Source organism: Triturus cristatus, chromosome 3_2 (genome assembly GCF_964204655.1).
Source record: "Triturus cristatus chromosome 3_2, aTriCri1.1, whole genome shotgun sequence".
Lineage (NCBI taxonomy): Eukaryota > Metazoa > Chordata > Amphibia > Caudata > Salamandridae > Triturus > Triturus cristatus.
The window spans coordinates 955,169,678-955,188,977 of NC_140584.1; the positions used below are offsets into that span (position 1 = coordinate 955,169,678).

Genomic DNA, 19,300 nt, shown 5'->3' on the forward strand with positions numbered 1-19,300 from the left:
GTCTAGCCTAATGATGGTCTGAGAATAGTCAGCATATGTCAATAACATAAAATCCAAAGATGTAGTTAATCCTGCCAGCGCCGCAAATAAGGCACTGAATAGTGTTGGGCACAGTGAAAAGCCCTTAGGTATTTCATGTGGTAGTGGTAGGAATATTGATTGATAAGTGGTAGACAGATCGCTGAAAGGCATGAGGTGATCCTGTTTAAAACTTTGCCACAATTACCTACCTGGTATAGGAGTTAAAGTAATTGCTCCAGGAACACCATATCAAGTGCACACTCCACTGGCTCCCCATCGAGGCCAGTCACCTTCAAAATGCTCACCCACACACAAGGCCCTCCACGACACCGGACCAGCATACCTGAACAGCCGACTCAATTTCCACGCACCCCAAAGGACCCTACGATCAGCCCAGCTCTCCTACGCCGTGGTCCCCCGCACCAGAAAGACCAGATCGAGAGGCTGCTCCTTCACCTTCCTCGCGGCCAGAGCCTGGAACGCCCTTCTGCTCCACCTCCGACAGAAACGCAAGTAACCTCAAAACCTGGCTCTTCAACAGACCCCCTCCTTGATGGACTGGAACCTGCAACCCCCCCTCCCCCACACCCAGCGCCTTCAGACACTTAGTCGTGCTTAACAAACGCCTGATTGAGTGCTGCAGAGAGGTTCAAAAGGACCAGTGCGGCACTTAAGCTGGTGTCCATGATATTTCCTATAGATCATCTGGAATAGTGCCTAAATAAGACTCAGTAAAATGAAGGAGCTGCATTTCTGCTTGCACGGCATCATTCCTAAGGAAGGCAGGTAGTTGCAGATTTATTTTTGAAAATCACCTTGCTGTGTAAGGCTTCTTTTTTTCCAATGCTTTCCCTTCTTCACTTGCCAAGAGCTTTAATCATCCAAAAGCATCACTTTGGTGCATATTAGAAATTCAGTTTATGGCGTGCGGTCTAAACCTTCTCCGTTGACTTCCACTTACTAGTCATAATTATTTTTTTTTTTTAAGTTCTGTATGTTAGCACACTTTTCATACAAGAGTGTGAGACCTGCAGGTCCCAGGCTTAGATCACCACAGAATCATCTTACTCTTTAACTTGTCTGAAGTTGACAAAAAGTGTCCCATAACTTGCCAGATAACAACAATTCTCATTTGTGTTTCAAGGTATGTAGCGTGGGGTAATCTATATATAACAGGTATGTACTGTGGGGCCAGTAATATGTTTCATACCTTTCATTTTTTTTAAACTCTTAACAAAAGACGCTTCATATAAATTGACCTATAGGTGAACAGATACCCCTATCCAAACGTGAAGGAATGTATGCCTTATTCAGATAATCCAATCTATACTTAAAGGGGCTTTAGTAAAAATGTATTTCCTTAGACCATAAATCCTGCACGAGTGACTGGTTATTTGTAAAAATCCTTCCACTAGTGCTGCATTACCTGTGAAAGGTAATTTTAATAACCCTGCAAGCAGAGGATGGTACTTACTTGGGTGTGGCCGCCCTGCCAACATCCAGCGGGGATCATAGGGAGCCTTGGTGGGGACGAACTCTATGACTCTGTCGATGGGATCTTTGGGTGCAAGAATTGGGACAGAGCTGGAGACACACTGAAAAGAGAATATGTTTTCAGTAAACCACTGGATCTTGTTGCCAGATACCAAACACACACTGGTGTCTCATGCTGGCCAATGCAGAAACCCAGGACTGTGATAGGCATAACAGTTACTATTTATCAAACGTATTTATAAATCCAAGTGTTTGATTCTTTGTGTATGTGTACATCTGAACACAAATATCTGTGCACGAGTGTGTATATATATGTCTTTATCCCTGTGTATTTAAGTAGTAAAGGTATGTATAGTGGTGGTACAATGAAAGATTTGTTGATATTTGACTGTTTTGTTTGCAGGTTGTATAACAAAATTGAAACAAGCCTCATGAATGGTGTAGAATACTGATAAAAAGGATGCACAACTTGTGTGTAGGCTTTGTCGACTCGTAGGCTAGTGTAGTGAAAAAGTAATCCACAGCTGGAGCATAGGAACAAACCAATTCTAGGGTTTGTCCTCTCTATGCACAGAATATGCAAAGTTAGCAGTCAAGCCACAGATGACGCTGTTTGTCGTCGAGTCATATGTTGAACTATGTGTTGGATCGGAGAGTTCTACTACAGTGGTGTGTAAATGTCACCTGACTCCTGGAATATCGGGCCAAGTGACGTTGCATGTTCCCTTATATTACAGTTTTTTGGGCGCAGTCAACATGAAAAGGGGTTTGTTTTCTAATAGGGAAATGTAAAGTGAAAACAGTATGTAAAATACTGGACTGTATTGTTTGGTTGTCTGTAATAAAGTAAGAAAATAATACTTCATTATGGACTTCAGCCGTTGGGATTTTAGCAACATTATCTTGCTTTGATAAAAATCACACGTCTGTAAAAATTTGAGGTTTTTCAAGCTGCTGTCTGCAAGACAGCCTACAATGGGCTCTGATTTCCATTAGAAGGTTTTGGTTACATATTGAGAAGAGGATTCAGATTAACAAAGTGCGAGAGTAACGCTTAACAGAGTGACTTGAACTGTCATTATCGACATGTACTGATATGTCTGAGACAAGACGGAGGGAAGGAAATCAGTCAGAATAGGATAAGTGTGTGTGGGTGTGTGCGTGCATGCGTGTGTGTGATGGTGCTTGTTTTTGGGGATGTTTGAGTTTCAAAATATTTGTGTCGATACCAGTAATGTTATTTGCATGTATGAGAACGTGTTTGTATGAGCCCATGAGTGAATGTGATAGTGTTTATGACATAGCATGTATGCTAGTGATGGTGTTTGTGTGCATGTTTGGTAGTGTTTGAACTTAGTGTGTGCACCTAATGGCGTTTCTGTACGTTTGTGTTACAGTGTTTGTATCCATGTGTGTAGGTGTGCCTTGGTGTTGCCTCCATTTATATATCTGCAACAGTATATGCATAGAGCCACGTATATGTGTGTGCTCTTATAATTGTTGTTTTGAGGAAGCAAGATGTGGGGTCAATTGCAAATACTCTGAATGCACACTTACCTTGGGCATGTACGTCAGCCACTGCAGGATGGTGTACACGCCCTCATAGTCATCAAACACTGTGCTATGGGTCACGCCGTTGTAATGCATGATCTGGATTCCACCCAGTTGATTGTTCGAGGTATACACGTCACGGCCCAGAACCTAGGAGAAGAAGAAAGCAATTAATGCAAGAGTAAAACATGTGGGGAAATACAGCTGTAACTTAAGTACAGATTATACAAGCGACATAAAGGATGGTTGTGGGGGCAGAAAGGAGGCTGTTGGATAGAAGGAAGTATGTAGGTGCAGAAAGTACGCTACTCGGGCAGAAGGAAGAATGCTGGGACAGAATAATTGCTATGGGTGTGAATGGAGACTATAAGAGAGAGAAGTGAAGCTTTAGGACAGAAGGGAGGCTGTTGACAAACAGAACAGAGGCTGAGGAGGACAGAAAGGAGGATGACAGGTGACTAGGACAGAAAAGAGTTTGTTGGACACATAAGTAAATCTGTAGAGATGGACTGGAGTTTGCCTCAACGGAAGAGATGGTGTGGGAGCAGAAGAGAGAACTTGGAGAAAATAAAATAGATGACAGAAACGGGCTGAGTGGAGAAGCGGTGTGGGGAAATGGAAGTTAGAAGGAAGATGTCTGGGACAAATTGAGGTGGCAGGCGACAACAGGGAAGATAGATCACCAAACCAACATGGTCAGGCCATTAATGCTTTTTGAAGAGCTGCAGTATGGAGGGGGCTGGTCTGTGTTGAGTGGTTCTGCCATGGTTGTCATCCTTCTTGTCAAGAAGGACTAGGCCCTAGCTCTTCTACCTTTCAGGTACAGGCCAGTGGGGTCTACTGTGGGTGTCTCCGGGCCTCCTCCTTGTGGTTCATCCGGTTTACAATATACATACACCCCTTAGCAGGAGTCCCTATCATATGCTAATGACCCTATGCTATGACAGCCCTTTACACGGTTTCAGGAGACTTCCCAACACTGTCTTTTCAACATCCCAGCATGAAAGAGAAGCAGTCTCCTGATGTTCAATGCCAACAAGACTGCGCTCCCTCTCTGTGGCCTCCTGGAAGTGGCCACTTGAGATGGGCTGTCATGCTCAGAGGTTGTTTCTGGGAGCCGTGGGGTTTATGTTAGATGGAGCTCAATGGCAGCAGCTGGATGTTTTGCCGCTGGTGAGTATTGCCATGTACTTTAATTTAAACAGATGTCAATTTTTAACTCCAGGTTGGCACTGTCTGCTCTAGTTACCTGTGCATTCCCCGCCCCACCACGGTGGTGAGCTGGCAGCTTGTGTCTGATGCCCCTTCTTGCTCCTGCCCTAGCCCCTATACCAGCTTCAGCTCTAAAAATCTACACAACGGCCCTGCAGTTTCTCTCCTCGGCCCAAGCAATAACAAGTTCTTCAAAAAAAGCCCCGATGAGTTTTTCATTCAGGACAGAACCATAAACATGTTTTGTATCAAACCACTTTTTATTCCAAATGGTTCTGCTGCGGTGCAGTCTAAGAGAAAGCCGAGCTGAAGTAAACACGTCAAAAATGGAGGGGAAAAAAGGACACACCACTTCTAAAATGAACATTGTCAAGGTGGTATTTGGTAAACACACACATGAAGGGCCCGCCGGTGCGACCAGATTTTCTGCCCCGGCGCTGGTCCTGCCTGACACCGGAGTCAGCCAGGCGGGAGCAGGAGGCGTGGCTAGCAGGACCCCCGGCTCCCCTCTCTCTGCGCCCTCCCGCCCACCGGAGCGGCGGGTCTGGCCCCGCTCGGCTCTGCCTTTAATCTCGGCGGCCCTTTTCTCATTCTGCGCCTGTCTCGTTGCATTCGCCCTCTCGCTGACTGATACACTGATCTCTCGGTCACTCGGCTTTCTGCTCCGCCGAGCCCATATTACTAATAACACCTCCGCCACGGCCAGTTTAGCTCATGAGGGCAGGAGCACATCATTACAAAATAAACTCATAACTTTGACACAGCGGCAAATACAAGCCGTTTGTTATGTTTACGGCCTTGGTCTCTCCAGCAGGCAGAGGGCATCGCGCACCTGCACGGCTGATATTTGCAGCGGAAAGAAAACCGGCAGACAGACAGACCGCTGAAGCAGAAAGGCGCGAGGAGGCTGGGGCTGAATGCAGGGGGGCGCGCGGACACATCATGGCCAACAATAACACGAGGGAGCGCCGCGCTTTTTACCACAGGCGGGAAAACGGGCAGCGTTACAACGGTAACATCGTCCGGGATGACGCAGTCGGGGCATGGAGGGTCTTGGGGCCTTATGCAGCGTTGGACGGTAACGGGACATCCCCTAACAGCTGGCAGGTGCCCCATCAGCCCGCCTCATTCGGAGGTTGGGGGAGTGAGGGTTCGGGGTGCCCGGCCTCTTTGTCGTCACAGACCGCTATGTTAACCTCGGCGGATCCCCACATGGGCTCCAACGCTCTGGGGAGAAAACCTCCACAGGGAGAACAGGGACATCTTAAGGATTTTGGGGGCCCTGGGCCAAACGTATTTTGGGGGACCCCGTACGGAACAGCTTTGAATTTATGATCCAGTTTCAGCTTTTAAATGCCCTCTTTGGACAGGTCACTGTCAGTGCACAGGCGCACTGGTCCAAAGTCTAAATGGGTTTACATGTAATATTTAGGAATAGTGAGGTGTGTTTTCAATATTATAACACAGCAGCATCTCACTAAAACTACTGCAAATAATCGATGTGACATATGGAGAGGATGTGGTCCCTCGGCTAGACTGCCGACCTTGGTGCTGGAAACCAGGGTTCGAGCCTCGGGGTTGCATCCAGGTCCTGTGATTCTGGGCAAATCACTTAATCTCCGCCTGCCTGAATGTGTAATGTAAATACGGTGCTCATCTAAAGCGCTCCAATACCTTCGGGTCGAGTTCGCTATATAAATATGTATTAAAAAAAATATGAATATGCAAAGTCCTGTTTTTGTCTAAAAAACTTTTTTATGGATGTTGCATGAAACACAAACACATTTCTCTGAAAAAAGTCTGTAATTAACTCTCACTCATCACACATTAAATTAAAGGCAAACGGTATTTGAAACAATCTCTTATAGAATTATTAAAGGTCATCAGGGCAACCAAACTCTTTGCATAACAGGGCTGGCTCTATCAGTGGCCCCCATGAAAGGTTTGGGGCACTGAGCCATAGTCCACTTTGCCCATGCTGTAAAAAGTCTCATAGGAGACTTACTTTTTTTTTATTTGTAAAGTAAGACCCTGGCTTAGGGAGTTCATCTTTTAAAAAAGCTCGGCATTGACGGTAGCCCTGTAGTCGCTGTTTCCTTTGCACGAAACGGCTCCCACCATAGAAGCAAAGCTGCTTTAGGGGGGAAACGGACCACCGGCCTGCCAGTAAACCCTAGATTTAGCAGGCCGACTGCAGCAGGGGTGGACCCGGTCTTGGACTCAATTTGTGGTAATTGTTGCAGGTGTTGGGGAAATTGTAATCATTTTTGGGAACCGCCCTGGACATATTTTTCATCGTAAAACTCTGACCCAAGACACGAGAGCTAAAGGGAAAAGGGGGGAGAATAGAAAGATGGGAACCAGTGGCAAAGAAAGAAAGCATGGATGACAAAGAGCCAACAAAAGTGAAATAAAGAGCCAGGAAGTGTAGGGTGGTGGAAGAAAGTGAAAAAAGGTGGAATCGGAATTAGGTATCCTTGATATTCGGGAGCCCATTCATTATGCAGTGAGTTACTAAAATAAGGTCTGGGCCCTTTCACTTAACATAATCTAATAAATGAAGCACTGCCTCGCCGCAGCCATCAATTGACCAGTCCTCCAAACATCAGATCACCCTTATAAGCTTTTATTTTTGTAATAAAACGCATCTAACTGCAGGAGACACCAGCACTCCGTAAACACCATAACATCCACGAAGGAAGGAGATAAAGAGATATTGCAAAGGGACGGGTCATTTTTAGTATCAGGTGTAATACCCTCGGTCTGGTTATGAAGTCACTGTCTGTGCCATGAAACAACAGAGATGTTATCTCTAGCAAACGATTCAAGCAAGCCAGCAAACAGATTCACGCACCTGGCACCGAAGCGCACAGTGAACACAGGCAGGTGGTGCAAGGTGGGCATATCTGGTGGAAGCCCATGGCCTGCATCAGCCTCCGAAGAAAATAAATCATCAGAGAATACAGTCGAAAGTCTGCGGGAGGACACTGTGGGATGTATGGGCCTCGTAAGGTTGCAGGGTCAGGAATGGCCCTACCCATAGACGGAGCAGGACAGGCACTGTGGAGCACGGGAGGCATGGCTCGGATGTCTGCAACCCCAACAGGATTAGTGCCAACTCGGTGAACAGGCCACTGATGAACTAGTCAACATGCCTATAATGTCACAGGGAAGCAGCCGGTCGAAAAGGATGGTCACTTTCAGCAATTCGGCCTTAGATCTGTGTGTATCTCAGAAGAATACATTGTTTGAATCCAAAGCAAAGAGCTGGTGGCCCACAGATTTATGTATCTTGAGTGGTCACAGAAATGTGCTGCAGGTCACCAGCCAGCGGCGGCAAAGGGACGATAGCTAGGACCAGCCTCTAGTAATATATGACAGTCAGAACCGAAATCCAGTAAGATTATACATGAAAGACAGGGCCAGACACCTAACAAAGAATCACAGTCAGCCTCAGGACCAGACCTCCGAAGATTGCAACCAGGGCCAACCCCTGGTAGGTTAACAGTCAAGACTAGCTGATGTAAGGAAGTCAGGGGCTGCCATCTGTCGAGGGACGACGTGCAGTCCTCCCTCGTGTGAAGGGTCATAGTCAGGACTCCCATCCTATACGGTAAGGCAGCCAGGAGCAGCATCCTGTAAGATATGGCGGGAACCGCCACCGCTCAGCCACCGAAGTCAAGATCATCCTCCACTACAGTATGTACCTTGGAAGAGCCTCCTGTTAAGGATGGCAGTAAGGAGCAGCCATCTGTAATGCGCCAAGAGCAGTATTCCCTGCAAGGTCAGGACTCCCCTCCAGTAAGTTATGGCAGACAGGATCCGCCATGTCCATGGTATGGTTGTCAGGTCCAGCCTCCTGTAAGGTATGGCAGGACTGTCGCTTGTAAGATACGTCAGTCATGGTTAGCCACAAGTGCTGTGTACCGTAGTATGGGCAGATTCCGCTAAGCTAAGGAAGTCACCATCAGGTCTAGTCAGGATCAGACTCCTCGTACTGTGCGACATTCACAATAAGCCTCCTGTATGGTATGATCAGATAGGCAACCTGCAAGGTATGACAGAGAGGACCAGATATGCAACCTGTAAGGTATGACGGAGAGGACCAGATATGCAACCTGCAAGGTATGACGGAGAGGACCAGCTACCTGTAAAGTACGACAGTCAGGACCTGCCAACTGTGACTAAGCGAAGTGCCGTCGTTCTTCCTGAAAGTGCATCCAAGAACCAATATAGGAAGAAAATCCTAGCACAGCACATACGCCAAACAAAGCCTTGACTGATGTAAACTTCTGCACATGTAAATGTGCCCTGTCCTATCTGGAGCCACCATAGACATGCTTTGAGACACCTGACAGCTGATTACATCAATGTGATGTACTACTGGCTTCTTGCTCTAATCCTATTGTGGAAAAGAAGAAAAATGGGCCTCTTGCACTGGATGGGAATGAGCTGAGCGACAAAGAGATGCAAAGTTTACGCATGCGCCGTGTCAGAAAGTGCACAGAGTTTATCTCTCTGCATTTGTCTACAGAGAAGGCGTATTTCCGAGATGCGCTGTAAATCATGAAGATAAATTGACTCTCTCTTCCGCAGGTCATGTCTGAGAGAGGGAGGGGAATGGAGAAAGGGGGGACGGAGATGAGGCAGAACTCACTCAGGCGACAAAGAGTGTCTGCGCATGCTTGCGCACGAGCAGCTGTATGACGGAACAACACATTCCGTTGTAACGCATGCCTTTCACCATGTGTGCGTTACAACGCAAATGCCTTTAACACGCATAACCTTTACCAGGCATTTTCTAACAACGAATATGTCTTTACCACGCATGCTTTTACAACGAATTTCGTTGTAAAACTATGAATGTGTAAGGCATATGTGTGGTAAAGGTTTTCCCTTAACTGACCCCTGCCCTAAGCCCTAAAACCGGTCCCTGTCGCGCCCCCCACCCCTGAGCCCTAAAAGCGGCCCCCAGCGCGACCCCCACCCCATCCCCTGGCCCTCAGCCCTTCTAAATAATATCCAGCCCCTGCACTAAGCCCTAAAACAGTACCACTACGCAACCAGTTCCCGACCCAAAGACCTTTTTAAAAATACCCGTCCCCCACCCTGAACTCTTAAAAAGGACCCATGCACGATCCCTCCCCCCCACCAGCACTTTTTCCAGATACCCTAAAGCCCTATAACTGCACTCCTGCCCCAGGCCCAATCCCGCTTAGGGCAGTGCGACTGATGCGGCCGCACTGGGCGCTGACCTGTGGAGGGGGCTCCTTGACCTCAAGGGGGGATGCTGTGTTTAGCAATATCTTATGATTGGAGAGAGCCGAGGGGTACTTTTGCAGGTGGTAGTGAGAGAATCCGAGGTGGCGGTCCTGGGGTGACGGGCGCAAAAAGTGATTGCCGCACCGGGCGCCACCAGTGCTAATGCCGGCCCTGCCGCTAACCTCACTCACAACGACGACGAGGCATCTCTTCAGGTGTGGCGCAGATCGTTAAGAGGAAGTGGATGAGTCTCTACGTTTCCTCTAACTACGCCGGCAGCTTTACAGCGCTTACGGCCTTAACACACACCGGCATGTTTACTATGCATATGACCTTACCTCTAGTACCACGCTTATGCCCTTACCATGCATACCTTTACAACGTTAATTCGTTGTAACGGCATGCGTGGTAAAGGTATATGCGTTGTAAAAAAAATGGATGGCAAAGGTGCATGCATTTTAATTGCTGTTTCCCCGCACTAGTTTTGTTTTTGTGATTTTATACAGCACAACATTACCCAGGGGCAAGAGAGCACTTTATAAAAGTACAGTTACCAATCATCGCAAGAATATATTTGAGATACAGCACAGGAAAAGATAAAAACAGACATTCAAGAGTGTGTGGGAGATCACAGATTTTGCCTAAGTGTATTTCAAAGAAAATAAGTCTTAAGTGCCTGGGGGTCGTACTGAGGGTCAGAGGAAGGGAGTTTCACATTCTTGGGGTGCGCCCAGAGAATGACTGGTTCTTGTATAGTTCTCGCCTAGGTGGGAGGCTCCAGGAGAAGCTATTGTGTGTTTCTAGAACAAAAGGCGGCACCTGAGAATTTCAATTTTCTAGTTGAAGTTAGGTAGATGGGCAAAGAGGAGTGCAGTGTCGTGTCTGGTGATGGAGGCAGCTTTAAATGCAGCTCTTGTGTCAATAGGGAGCCATTCAGGGGATAGCAGGACAGGTGTGATGTGGGCACATTTCTTCCGACTGGTAACACAGTGTGTGCACCATGTAGAACTGCTCTGAGCGGAGCCAAGTGTGCTTTGGGGATGCCTGAAATGAGTGAGTTCCTGTAGGCTAGACTGAAGAGAACCAAAATCTGAACAACTGATTTCAAATCCTGTTCCTGAATGAGCGGCCTGATCCCCCAGAGAAGCCTTATTTGGAACCGGGTGCTCTCGGCCACGGCTGCAGTTTGACCGTGGAGGTTGAGCCGATTGCCGAAGATGAAGGCAAGTGACTTGCCGTTCTGAACAATGGTGGGTTGGTACTCCAGGGTAGAGATGGATTCTATCCCTTCTTGTATAGGCAGGTTGGATTTCTTCGGAGATATGAAAAGGAATTCTGTTTTAGTTGGGGTAAGTGGAAGGTGCTGAGTTGACATTCAAGTTTGAATTCTTGCAAGGGCGTTGGAGAGAAGGGTACAGTTGGGCAGCGATGAAACTTTCAGGAAAGTATTGTTAGCATACAGGGGAAAGAGGACTCCAGAGTTCATAGGGGTCTCACAAAGTGTTTCAGGATAGAGGTTAAACTAGGGTTGGTGAAAGGATCAAACGTTGAGGACCCCTTATTGCAGGCTGTCCAGATTAAAGAAAGAGCTCCCAATTTTCACTACTTGGGAACGGTTTGTCAGAAAGAAGCAAAAAACAGTCAAGAACCACCCCTTCAATGCCCATTCGATTCCTCAGAACGGTGATGAAAGCATTGAGGTGGACAATATCAGAGGCAACCAAGAGATCGAGCAGAAAAACAAAGACATGAGATTTCAGTGTCAACGATGCGGAGCGAGCCATCAACCATCTGCAGAATTGCAGTGTTGGTGCTGTCACGATGCTTGAAGTCATATTGCAGAGTGAGACGACAATTGGGTCTGCCTGTTCAACGCTGCCCCCTCTCTGCGCCTGGGCCAAGAAACAGCCTTCCTCAGCACCCACCTTTTGCCGTAGAGGGGCCGGCAGTCCAGCAGAGGGACGGGGCAATATTGAAGGTGCTAAGCAGCAAGAGTATGAAAGTATATCTGTTGTGAGAAGCAGTACGAGCTATACATTGTAACGTACTACCTCTATCACTGCTACGCATCCAGCTATTTTCAATATTCTTGAGGCTGTAGCCATTCCAAAGCAGTATCGAAGATCAAACTGCGCGCAATGGCAGGACCAAGCACTGAGTTGGCGCGCAACACCCATTGGACTCACAGGGCTTCAGCCCCCCCCCTGTCGTGTGTGGCAGCCCGGGATGACACACCTTCCCGGGCAAAAAAGCAGCCGCACCCGAGCACTTCACAGGTCTTTAAAATACCATTTGCATGTTAATGAGGCCTCGCTGTTGTTTCACCCCTTCTAAGAGCCCCTGCAGCTCCACTCTGCCTATTGCTTAAAGTTCAGCCCCCCCCGAAGTTTTTGCTCAGCCCCCCCCGAAATTTGGCTCTAGTTGCGCCTCTGACTGAGTACTTGGAGTGAGATGGAAAGTTGGCCACCAAAAACGAGTCAACCCTAGCTCAACTGCATAGGCATGGGAGGTGGCATGAATGCTGAGCCAGATGGACCGAAAAACAATCACAACAGAGAGAATGAATATGAATCTTCAATCAGTTTCATTACTTAAAACAACACTTTCATAAATATCTTAAAATCACAACTTATAAATCATAAATTAATGTGAAAGTATCATTCCCGGATCCTAACTGACCCAGAGATATTTTTCTGCCTCTGGGGTCCTTAGACCCCCGCTCTTCTAGGACAGTTCAGCATCGTGGATACTTGGGGCTGGCACTGCGCCGCCCACACGGCAGCTCGCATTCACCGGCAGCAGAGTCTGACTGGGCTCCTGGACATGCGCACCGAGACTCTCAAGATGTTGCACACCCTAGAGGCGGTTTTCAAGACATGAGTCAAAGCAAAACATAGCAATGTTAAGGTTAGATAAAAGCTCGGTTATCCCCGTTCAAAATGGCTGCAGTCAAAGTATTTTATTGCCTCTCCCCGCGATACAACAGTTTTACGATGTATTGTTTCAGTGACCAAAGGTTACCATAGGCAAGGTGGATTTTGTATGCTCCTTTTTATGATTTATTGTCTTAAAATGCCAGTGCTCCCACGGTGCTGGGGTGTCAACTATAGTCCTGCTTGGGGTGGGTGATCTCCAAAATTAACACAGACGGAGAGTATATATGTTTTCCTTCAATAAAGCAATATAAAAATACTGCCACTGAGTGGCACTAAAGCCTCGACAGTCCGCATGTACTCTCTTTCCACATTGTTTAGCCCACTCCCTGTCCCATTACATTTAGACTTGGGATATTTATCCCATAAAGGGGCCATGGCCTGGCTGGGCTTCCCTGGGTGTATTACCCCGCCTCACTTCCCACCCAAACCCTCTGATGAATTTTGGGGTAGTCCGAGCGTCACTGATTGGAAGTTAATGAAAGCAGCAGGTATCCGGTCCAGCTTTCCACATTGTAATACTAGGAGCTATTGACTTCCTCCAGTTTTGTGTAATGTCCTTTTTTTGTCAGAATTAGTCCTTGCTCTAGTAGGGCTCTTTCAGCCCGCATGTAACCGCTGTCCTCCAAGATAGAAGTGATAATTTTGGGGTGAGATCAACCAGGAGAAGGGTCCTCCAAGCCTTCATAAGAGGGACGGATGATTCTGTAGGACCAAATTGCGTGGAGGAAATCCCCCACCCCCATCTCACAGATGAGGCAGTTCAGGCAGGAGCTCGTACACCAAAACCGCTTCGGAGTAAGATAGACAGGGGGTAGTTTTTTGAGCTGTATTAGGCAATTCTAGTGGAGACTGCAGCGTCCCTTGGTACCATCAGTGCAAATGACCCCACTTTGTTCTCTAGAAAGTCCAGACTTGCCACTTATGCATGTCTTAACTTACCATATACATCTGTAGCGTTTATGATGAAGGGTACATTTATAAATCCTACAGTTATTGCCCATCGCTGCTAATAGGGAGATAGTAATTTTGGCTTCCAGTGGGATTGTAGGTGAGCACCTCCTACATAGTAGCCAGGCAGAAACGATAGCACGTCCGAGCTGTAGATATCAATAGAAGTGGAGTGAGTGCATCGGATCAAATTCCTCCCATATCTCTACAAAAGACCTAAAATGGTTGGAAGTGGCTATAATCACCCATGTAAAGATGCGTCGTTTATCTCAAGCCAAAAGCAATGGAGGCTACTTACTTGGGGAAAGCTCAGGGCGTTAAGTGGGCCGTGTCCTGGCCGTGCTCAGCACCGGCAGTTCTAAATAGCAGGAGTTGAGACAGGTCCCTATTGGGCTCTCCAATTTTGACTTTACTCTCAGGGTGAAAAAAAATCTTAACTCTGCAGCAGTACCACCCTTCACTGCATGTGAGACTTGTCGTAGGTCTTTCATAATCTCATCATTTCAGAACTGAAGCATTTTCAATATTCGATTCACCGAAGCCATAGCTGTTGCTTATTTTTCTTATGCAACTAACAACCACTGACAAGGCCAATAGTCTTGGCTTGTTGTAGGTATATTGTCACTTGCTGTATTATATATCCGGGTGTAATTACAGAAACAGCAAAACACCAGTCAGATGGAACATTATGCTAAGTACAGGTTTTTAGCTTAGGTTTTTTTTAGCCACGCCCTTAATTACATAGGCCTCGTCCCTTTGAGAGACCCCCCAGTATTTTTATCCCACTTAAAGCCGCAGGAAAACTATTTCCCACCCTCAAAGGTGTTTCCCTCTGATTTTAATCACCCAGTCTAACCTGTGCAAGAAAGGCTCGCCATATGCCGATGGCCACTTTGGTTGATGGAGGGGATTCCAAGAGGGAGGCTACCACCAAAGAGGTACTGGATCGGGAAGACGTCACCCATTACCCATAATTCAATTTTGTATGCTGGGCCCGATGAGGGGCCATATAACCACTCAATTACAACCTGATCGATAATATGATGGCGATTTGAACATACGTGGTTCTCCATCATAAGTAGATTTGTAATATTGCCCTATTTCCACCCTCAGAAGTCCATTCTGCAGCAGAAGGACTTATGAAGGCTGTAAAAAAAATTTAAGAAGGAAGACGGAAAGGGTATTTCTGTAAAACAAACAGCACTTTAGTTGGGGCTATTATCTTTATCTTGACCAAGGTTTCCATCCCAATCGGTGAAAATGGAAAAGAGGACTTGTGGATTTCTCTTAGTAGACAGTCCAACAGGGCCAGACGATCGTCTCTTTGCCAACTATCTGAATACCCAGAGATCTAAAACAGTCCAGGTTTACTTGAATGCCTGCCTGGTTGGTCAGACGCTGAGTGGGAACTCTAGATTTCGTCTAATTGACTCTAAGGCTGGAAAAAGCTCCTAATACATGTGGGATTTATATGGCAGTTGCTTAAGTATATCTGGTGGCCATTGACATACATGGATTCTTTGTTCTCCACGGCTGCCAGCAAACGAAAACCAGTCAGCTGTTCATCTTGCCTGCAAAGAAATCACTTGGTGTGTGATGAAGGTGTCTTGTGTACTTTATGTGTTCCAATAATATGGGTTTTCATATTTTTAAACACCCTGCATTTAGTTTTGTTTTCTACCTAGTTGATATTTTCGATTCAAATCATCAAGGCAATTCATGGACGAAGCACGGATGTAAGAAGATTTCCAAAAGTCAATCTTTTTCTAATGGACAAAACCCTTTGCGAAACCCAGTAAACATCGTCCCTGTAATTACAACTAATTAGGCTGAAAAGAAATTGTGCCAAAGGCAACAATGTACTATATTTAAAAAAGCAACTGCTACAAATAACATGTTAATTAACCTTTTTTGAACTACGGGCGGGAGGACTATGCTGGACATGAAGCCAGGCGTAATTGCTGCGATGAAGTGCAGCTACTTATATTAGGAGCGGTCCGAAAAAGATGTGCTGGTTCTAATGCACCAGTATTTCCATCATATATCCGTGGTCATCATATCACGCTAATCTACTGACCTTGTTACGATCATTGGTAATTGGAGATTCATTGAAATACGATTTGACCCTTAATTCGGATCAACCCCTTGAAATACAAATTGAGATTGCTGTTTAAGTTTGAAACGAGATCTGCTTATAAGCCAAATACCATTTGGATCGTTTCATCTGGTCGACTTAAATTGAGGAATACCCTGAAGAAGTCCTGCATTACAGTACAGGACGAAACGCGTTGGCTGTTTGCATTATAAAGAAAGAATTAAAAAAGAAGAAATTGTTCCAACTTGCTCGTGATTGAGCTATAACTATTTGTATGGACTTGTATACTCTAAAGTGGTGCAGCTCCAATCTAGTTCTTTTGTACAATTGCCTCTGGGGTAAAGGGGGGTGCCCTTGGAAAGGGGGCACTTTTAGAAGCTTGCACAGAAGACAGTTTGAGATTTATGATTTCATTGGCAAGAATTATTTTCGTGATTGGTGCCACAAGTGCTATTTGTCCACTGTCCAAGTTGTGTGTTTCAATTACTTCACCTTTGGTAAACCTTTTTCCGATGGACACTATCTAACCGCATTTTCTTCACCTTTGGAACATTTCTCTGGCGCCAGACTGGATCCAGAAATTTGCAAGCAGTGCTCCTGCATGCCGCAGGGGGTGACGTGAGGCTCTGCGCTGATTTCATCCTGCCGCTGAAGTGGTGGAGCAGAGCTGTATAGAAGTGTCACCCCTGAATGGCAATGCCAGTTTCTTCCTGGACTTTCTTTCCACCCTCAGACGCAGAGCAAACCAGAATCAGCGATACCTGTGTGCAGATCTCTAAATTAGGAAATTTTTAGATGTTAAAATGAGGTCACTCCACAGAACGGTAAGGTTGGAGAACAATGAAGAACCCATGGTTAGACAAAGTATCCACCAGAAAGAGAGTTACCAAAGTTAATTAACTTGTTCTTCTGATGGATACTTCTAACTGCAGGTTACTCACCTTTAAAGCAGATATCAAAGCTTTACCTCTCCAAAGTGGAGGGTCTGTGGAGTGGCCTCAAGCAGAAAGTTGTGTAGAACCGAGCTAGCATAATGCCATTCTAGAACTGCCCAACATGAAATGGAGCCGTGACATATGGGCCAAAGGCTGCTCTGTTAGTTAACACCAATTTGTCTGGGCAAAAGGGGTTGTAGGGTGGCTGCACAGAGAGCCTGCAGCTCACTCACATGATGAGCTTAAACAATCACAATGAGAAAGTCAAATATGAGAGTCAGAGATGCAACGAACAGTTGTGCATTGGCTCAAATGGAGTTCACATGAGGAATGTGACGACCAAATTAAGTTCCCACTATGGCATCACAACCAGTTTGGGAGGAAACATGTGTCAAACCTTCAATAAAACATCTCACAACAGTGATTTAAACAAGGGTTGTAGGTTCTGTAAACGAAAAAGGGCCAAAGGAGCTGTCAAATAACCTTTTATAGTGCCCATATCAAGGGCTTTGGTATACTCAAGACAAAATAAATACTAATGCATCCAACAGTTTGGCTTGCAAGGGGTCTGTGTAGTAGACTCCACACCAGGCTACAAATGTGTCCAGCAGGGGCAGGGTAGACAATAGCAGAAAGAATTACAGAAGCCATGTGCTCCCCACTCTAACTTGGGTGCGTCCCCTAGAGAGAGCATTATTTGGAGCCCTAATGCAGAAATGTTGTGACATTACACATTTTTATAGTGGTCAACAAATCTATCAGTGTTCCCCACTGATGGAATATGCCTTGTTCCACCTCAGGGCTTAGCCACCATTTGTGCTCCGCCAGGCGCTGCTGAATGAGCTTATCTGCCCTCACGTATAAAGATCCTGCAACATGGTTACCAATCAGGGAAATGCCCTGATGTTCCAGAGAACTTTGCCTAAATGGTAGGACTCAAAGGGCATATCCATTAGGGGTGCCTGCACATCCCCAGAAAAGAAATTCAATCATATTCACACGTACGAGCAGAGCACCATTCTAGCGTCCCCTACAAACCCCAAGCAACCGGTAGTATCCAGACCAGCCCAGTGTCCTCGCTGTTCTGAATAGTTTGGTGCTTAAATGTGACTCTGCTCCGTCACGTTTGATACAGAAGGTAGTCAACGTGGAGCTGCATAGCACTACCTAGTGGCACACTGGAGCACGGCTATAAAGTGTTTTGATTCAGTCTGGCGCCTGCTAAAATTCTGAAGGTGAGAAGTGTATTGTTAGAAGTATGCATAATAAAATGTTTGTTTTAAGCATTCCAATGTAGAGAGGGGAGGCACAAGGACATGTGGAGTGCTTTGCCCAGGATCACACAATTTAGTCAACTGGGGAAGCCAAGTTTCAATATTTGCTAGTTCCATTGTCAAACCCTTGGCCATTAAACCACACCTTCTACTTAGAAATATAAATTAAATGTAATCCCCATGGTGATGCAACCTCCAGAGAAATGGAAGTCAGAACATTAAGGGTGGGGTGTTGGGCAGCAATATCCAGAGGGAGATTTTAGACAAGTTTACTTCGCCTTTTCCAGTCACTACTTCTGCCTGGAAGCAGGAGTGGGGTGGGTGTGGGGGAAGAGGCAGGGGGGTCATTTAAAATAAAAAATTACCTTCCGGACGGCCGGCACTGCCTCTCCTGCACCTCTTCCTGGCTTCTTGTGAGAAACAGGAAGCAGTAAGCACCAGGGCTCCCACACTCCCCGCAGCCAATCACATTGGTCCGAGCGTTGTGACGCGCTCAAACCAGGGGCTGTAGGGGTGGGCATGTTCTCCATACAGGCTGTAAGGCAGCTTGCATAGAGAGAACAGGGAAAGTGCGCATGATGGTTTTGGGCGGCCCTAGAAGGCTATAGCGCACTTAGGAGGGCTGTACCACTCCTCTCCTGCTCTTCAGCTCTGCCCCCTCACGCACGCTGCCACAGGAGGACAAAATAAAATGATAATAACATTAGTTATTATCATTATAGTTTTGCCTTTCGTTTGCTGCTTCGAGGCAGTGGGGCAACGCTCCTGCCTTAGCGGAGGAGCCGCCACTGGCTTTTTCTCTCATCTGCTGGCACTGTCAAGATTTATTATATTTTAACTGAATAATCCTCAAAAGCAAACAAATTGATGTAAACAATGTGTGCGTCATCTCACGATTTTCTTTCTCCAGTGAATCTTAAGATATGCACACAGTATCTACCAAAATATAAGCAATGTATAGCTCTGGGTGACTGACTGGTTCAGTGTTACAGCTGAACTAGTAGAGAGATAAAACAGGGCAGCAGGTAACCAGCAACAAAGACGCACAGTAAGTGCTACACGGATGAGAATGAAGGTAAAAATCTGTAAATTTCGCATGACCCTCATCTGCTTACCAGAGGTAAAAAAAGGGAAGTCTGAGGTAATTTTGCACCAGTCCACGAACCATCACAAAATGACTGATTGGCTGGCAGTTTGTGCATGTGCAACACTAACTGGCTGTGAGCAGGCAATCAGAATGGTCCTAAAATAGGGCCCTATTCATGGTTGAAAAGGCCCAGGGTCATACTGAGCCAATCAGAATGTCTCAGGGCACAGTCCACACCTTTGAGATTTACACAGGGATGGGTGACCTCATCATAGCCTTTTTTTCTCTTTTCAGCTCTGAAATCTGCTGAATGCATCTAGCGTAGACTTTGCCATGGAGTAGCTTGTGAACCTCTGGTAGCTCTCCAGCTACTTGTAAGGAGTTCTCCAGTGTGTCGTTCAGCCTACTAAATTAGACACTTTTGTTTAGTGGAATAAATATATGCACACCAAAACTGAACAGTGCTTATTCAAAATGAAAATGTG

At 46.2% G+C, this 19,300-nt stretch overlaps 1 protein-coding gene across 5 annotated transcripts in view; it reads right to left on the reverse strand.

Moving 5' to 3' along the window:
* Positions 1-19,300, reverse strand: part of ACACA (acetyl-CoA carboxylase alpha) — a 938,215-nt gene that overhangs the window by 249,956 nt on the left and 668,959 nt on the right. For all 5 annotated transcript variants that reach the window (XM_085649480.1, XM_085649478.1, XM_085649479.1 and 2 more), the window contains 2 exons: positions 3,073-3,216; positions 1,496-1,616 (listed from right to left, as the gene is read on the reverse strand). In XM_085649480.1, the coding sequence (XP_085505606.1) occupies positions 1,496-1,616; positions 3,073-3,216 (265 nt within the window). The remainder of the gene's footprint in view (positions 1-1,495; positions 1,617-3,072; positions 3,217-19,300) is intronic.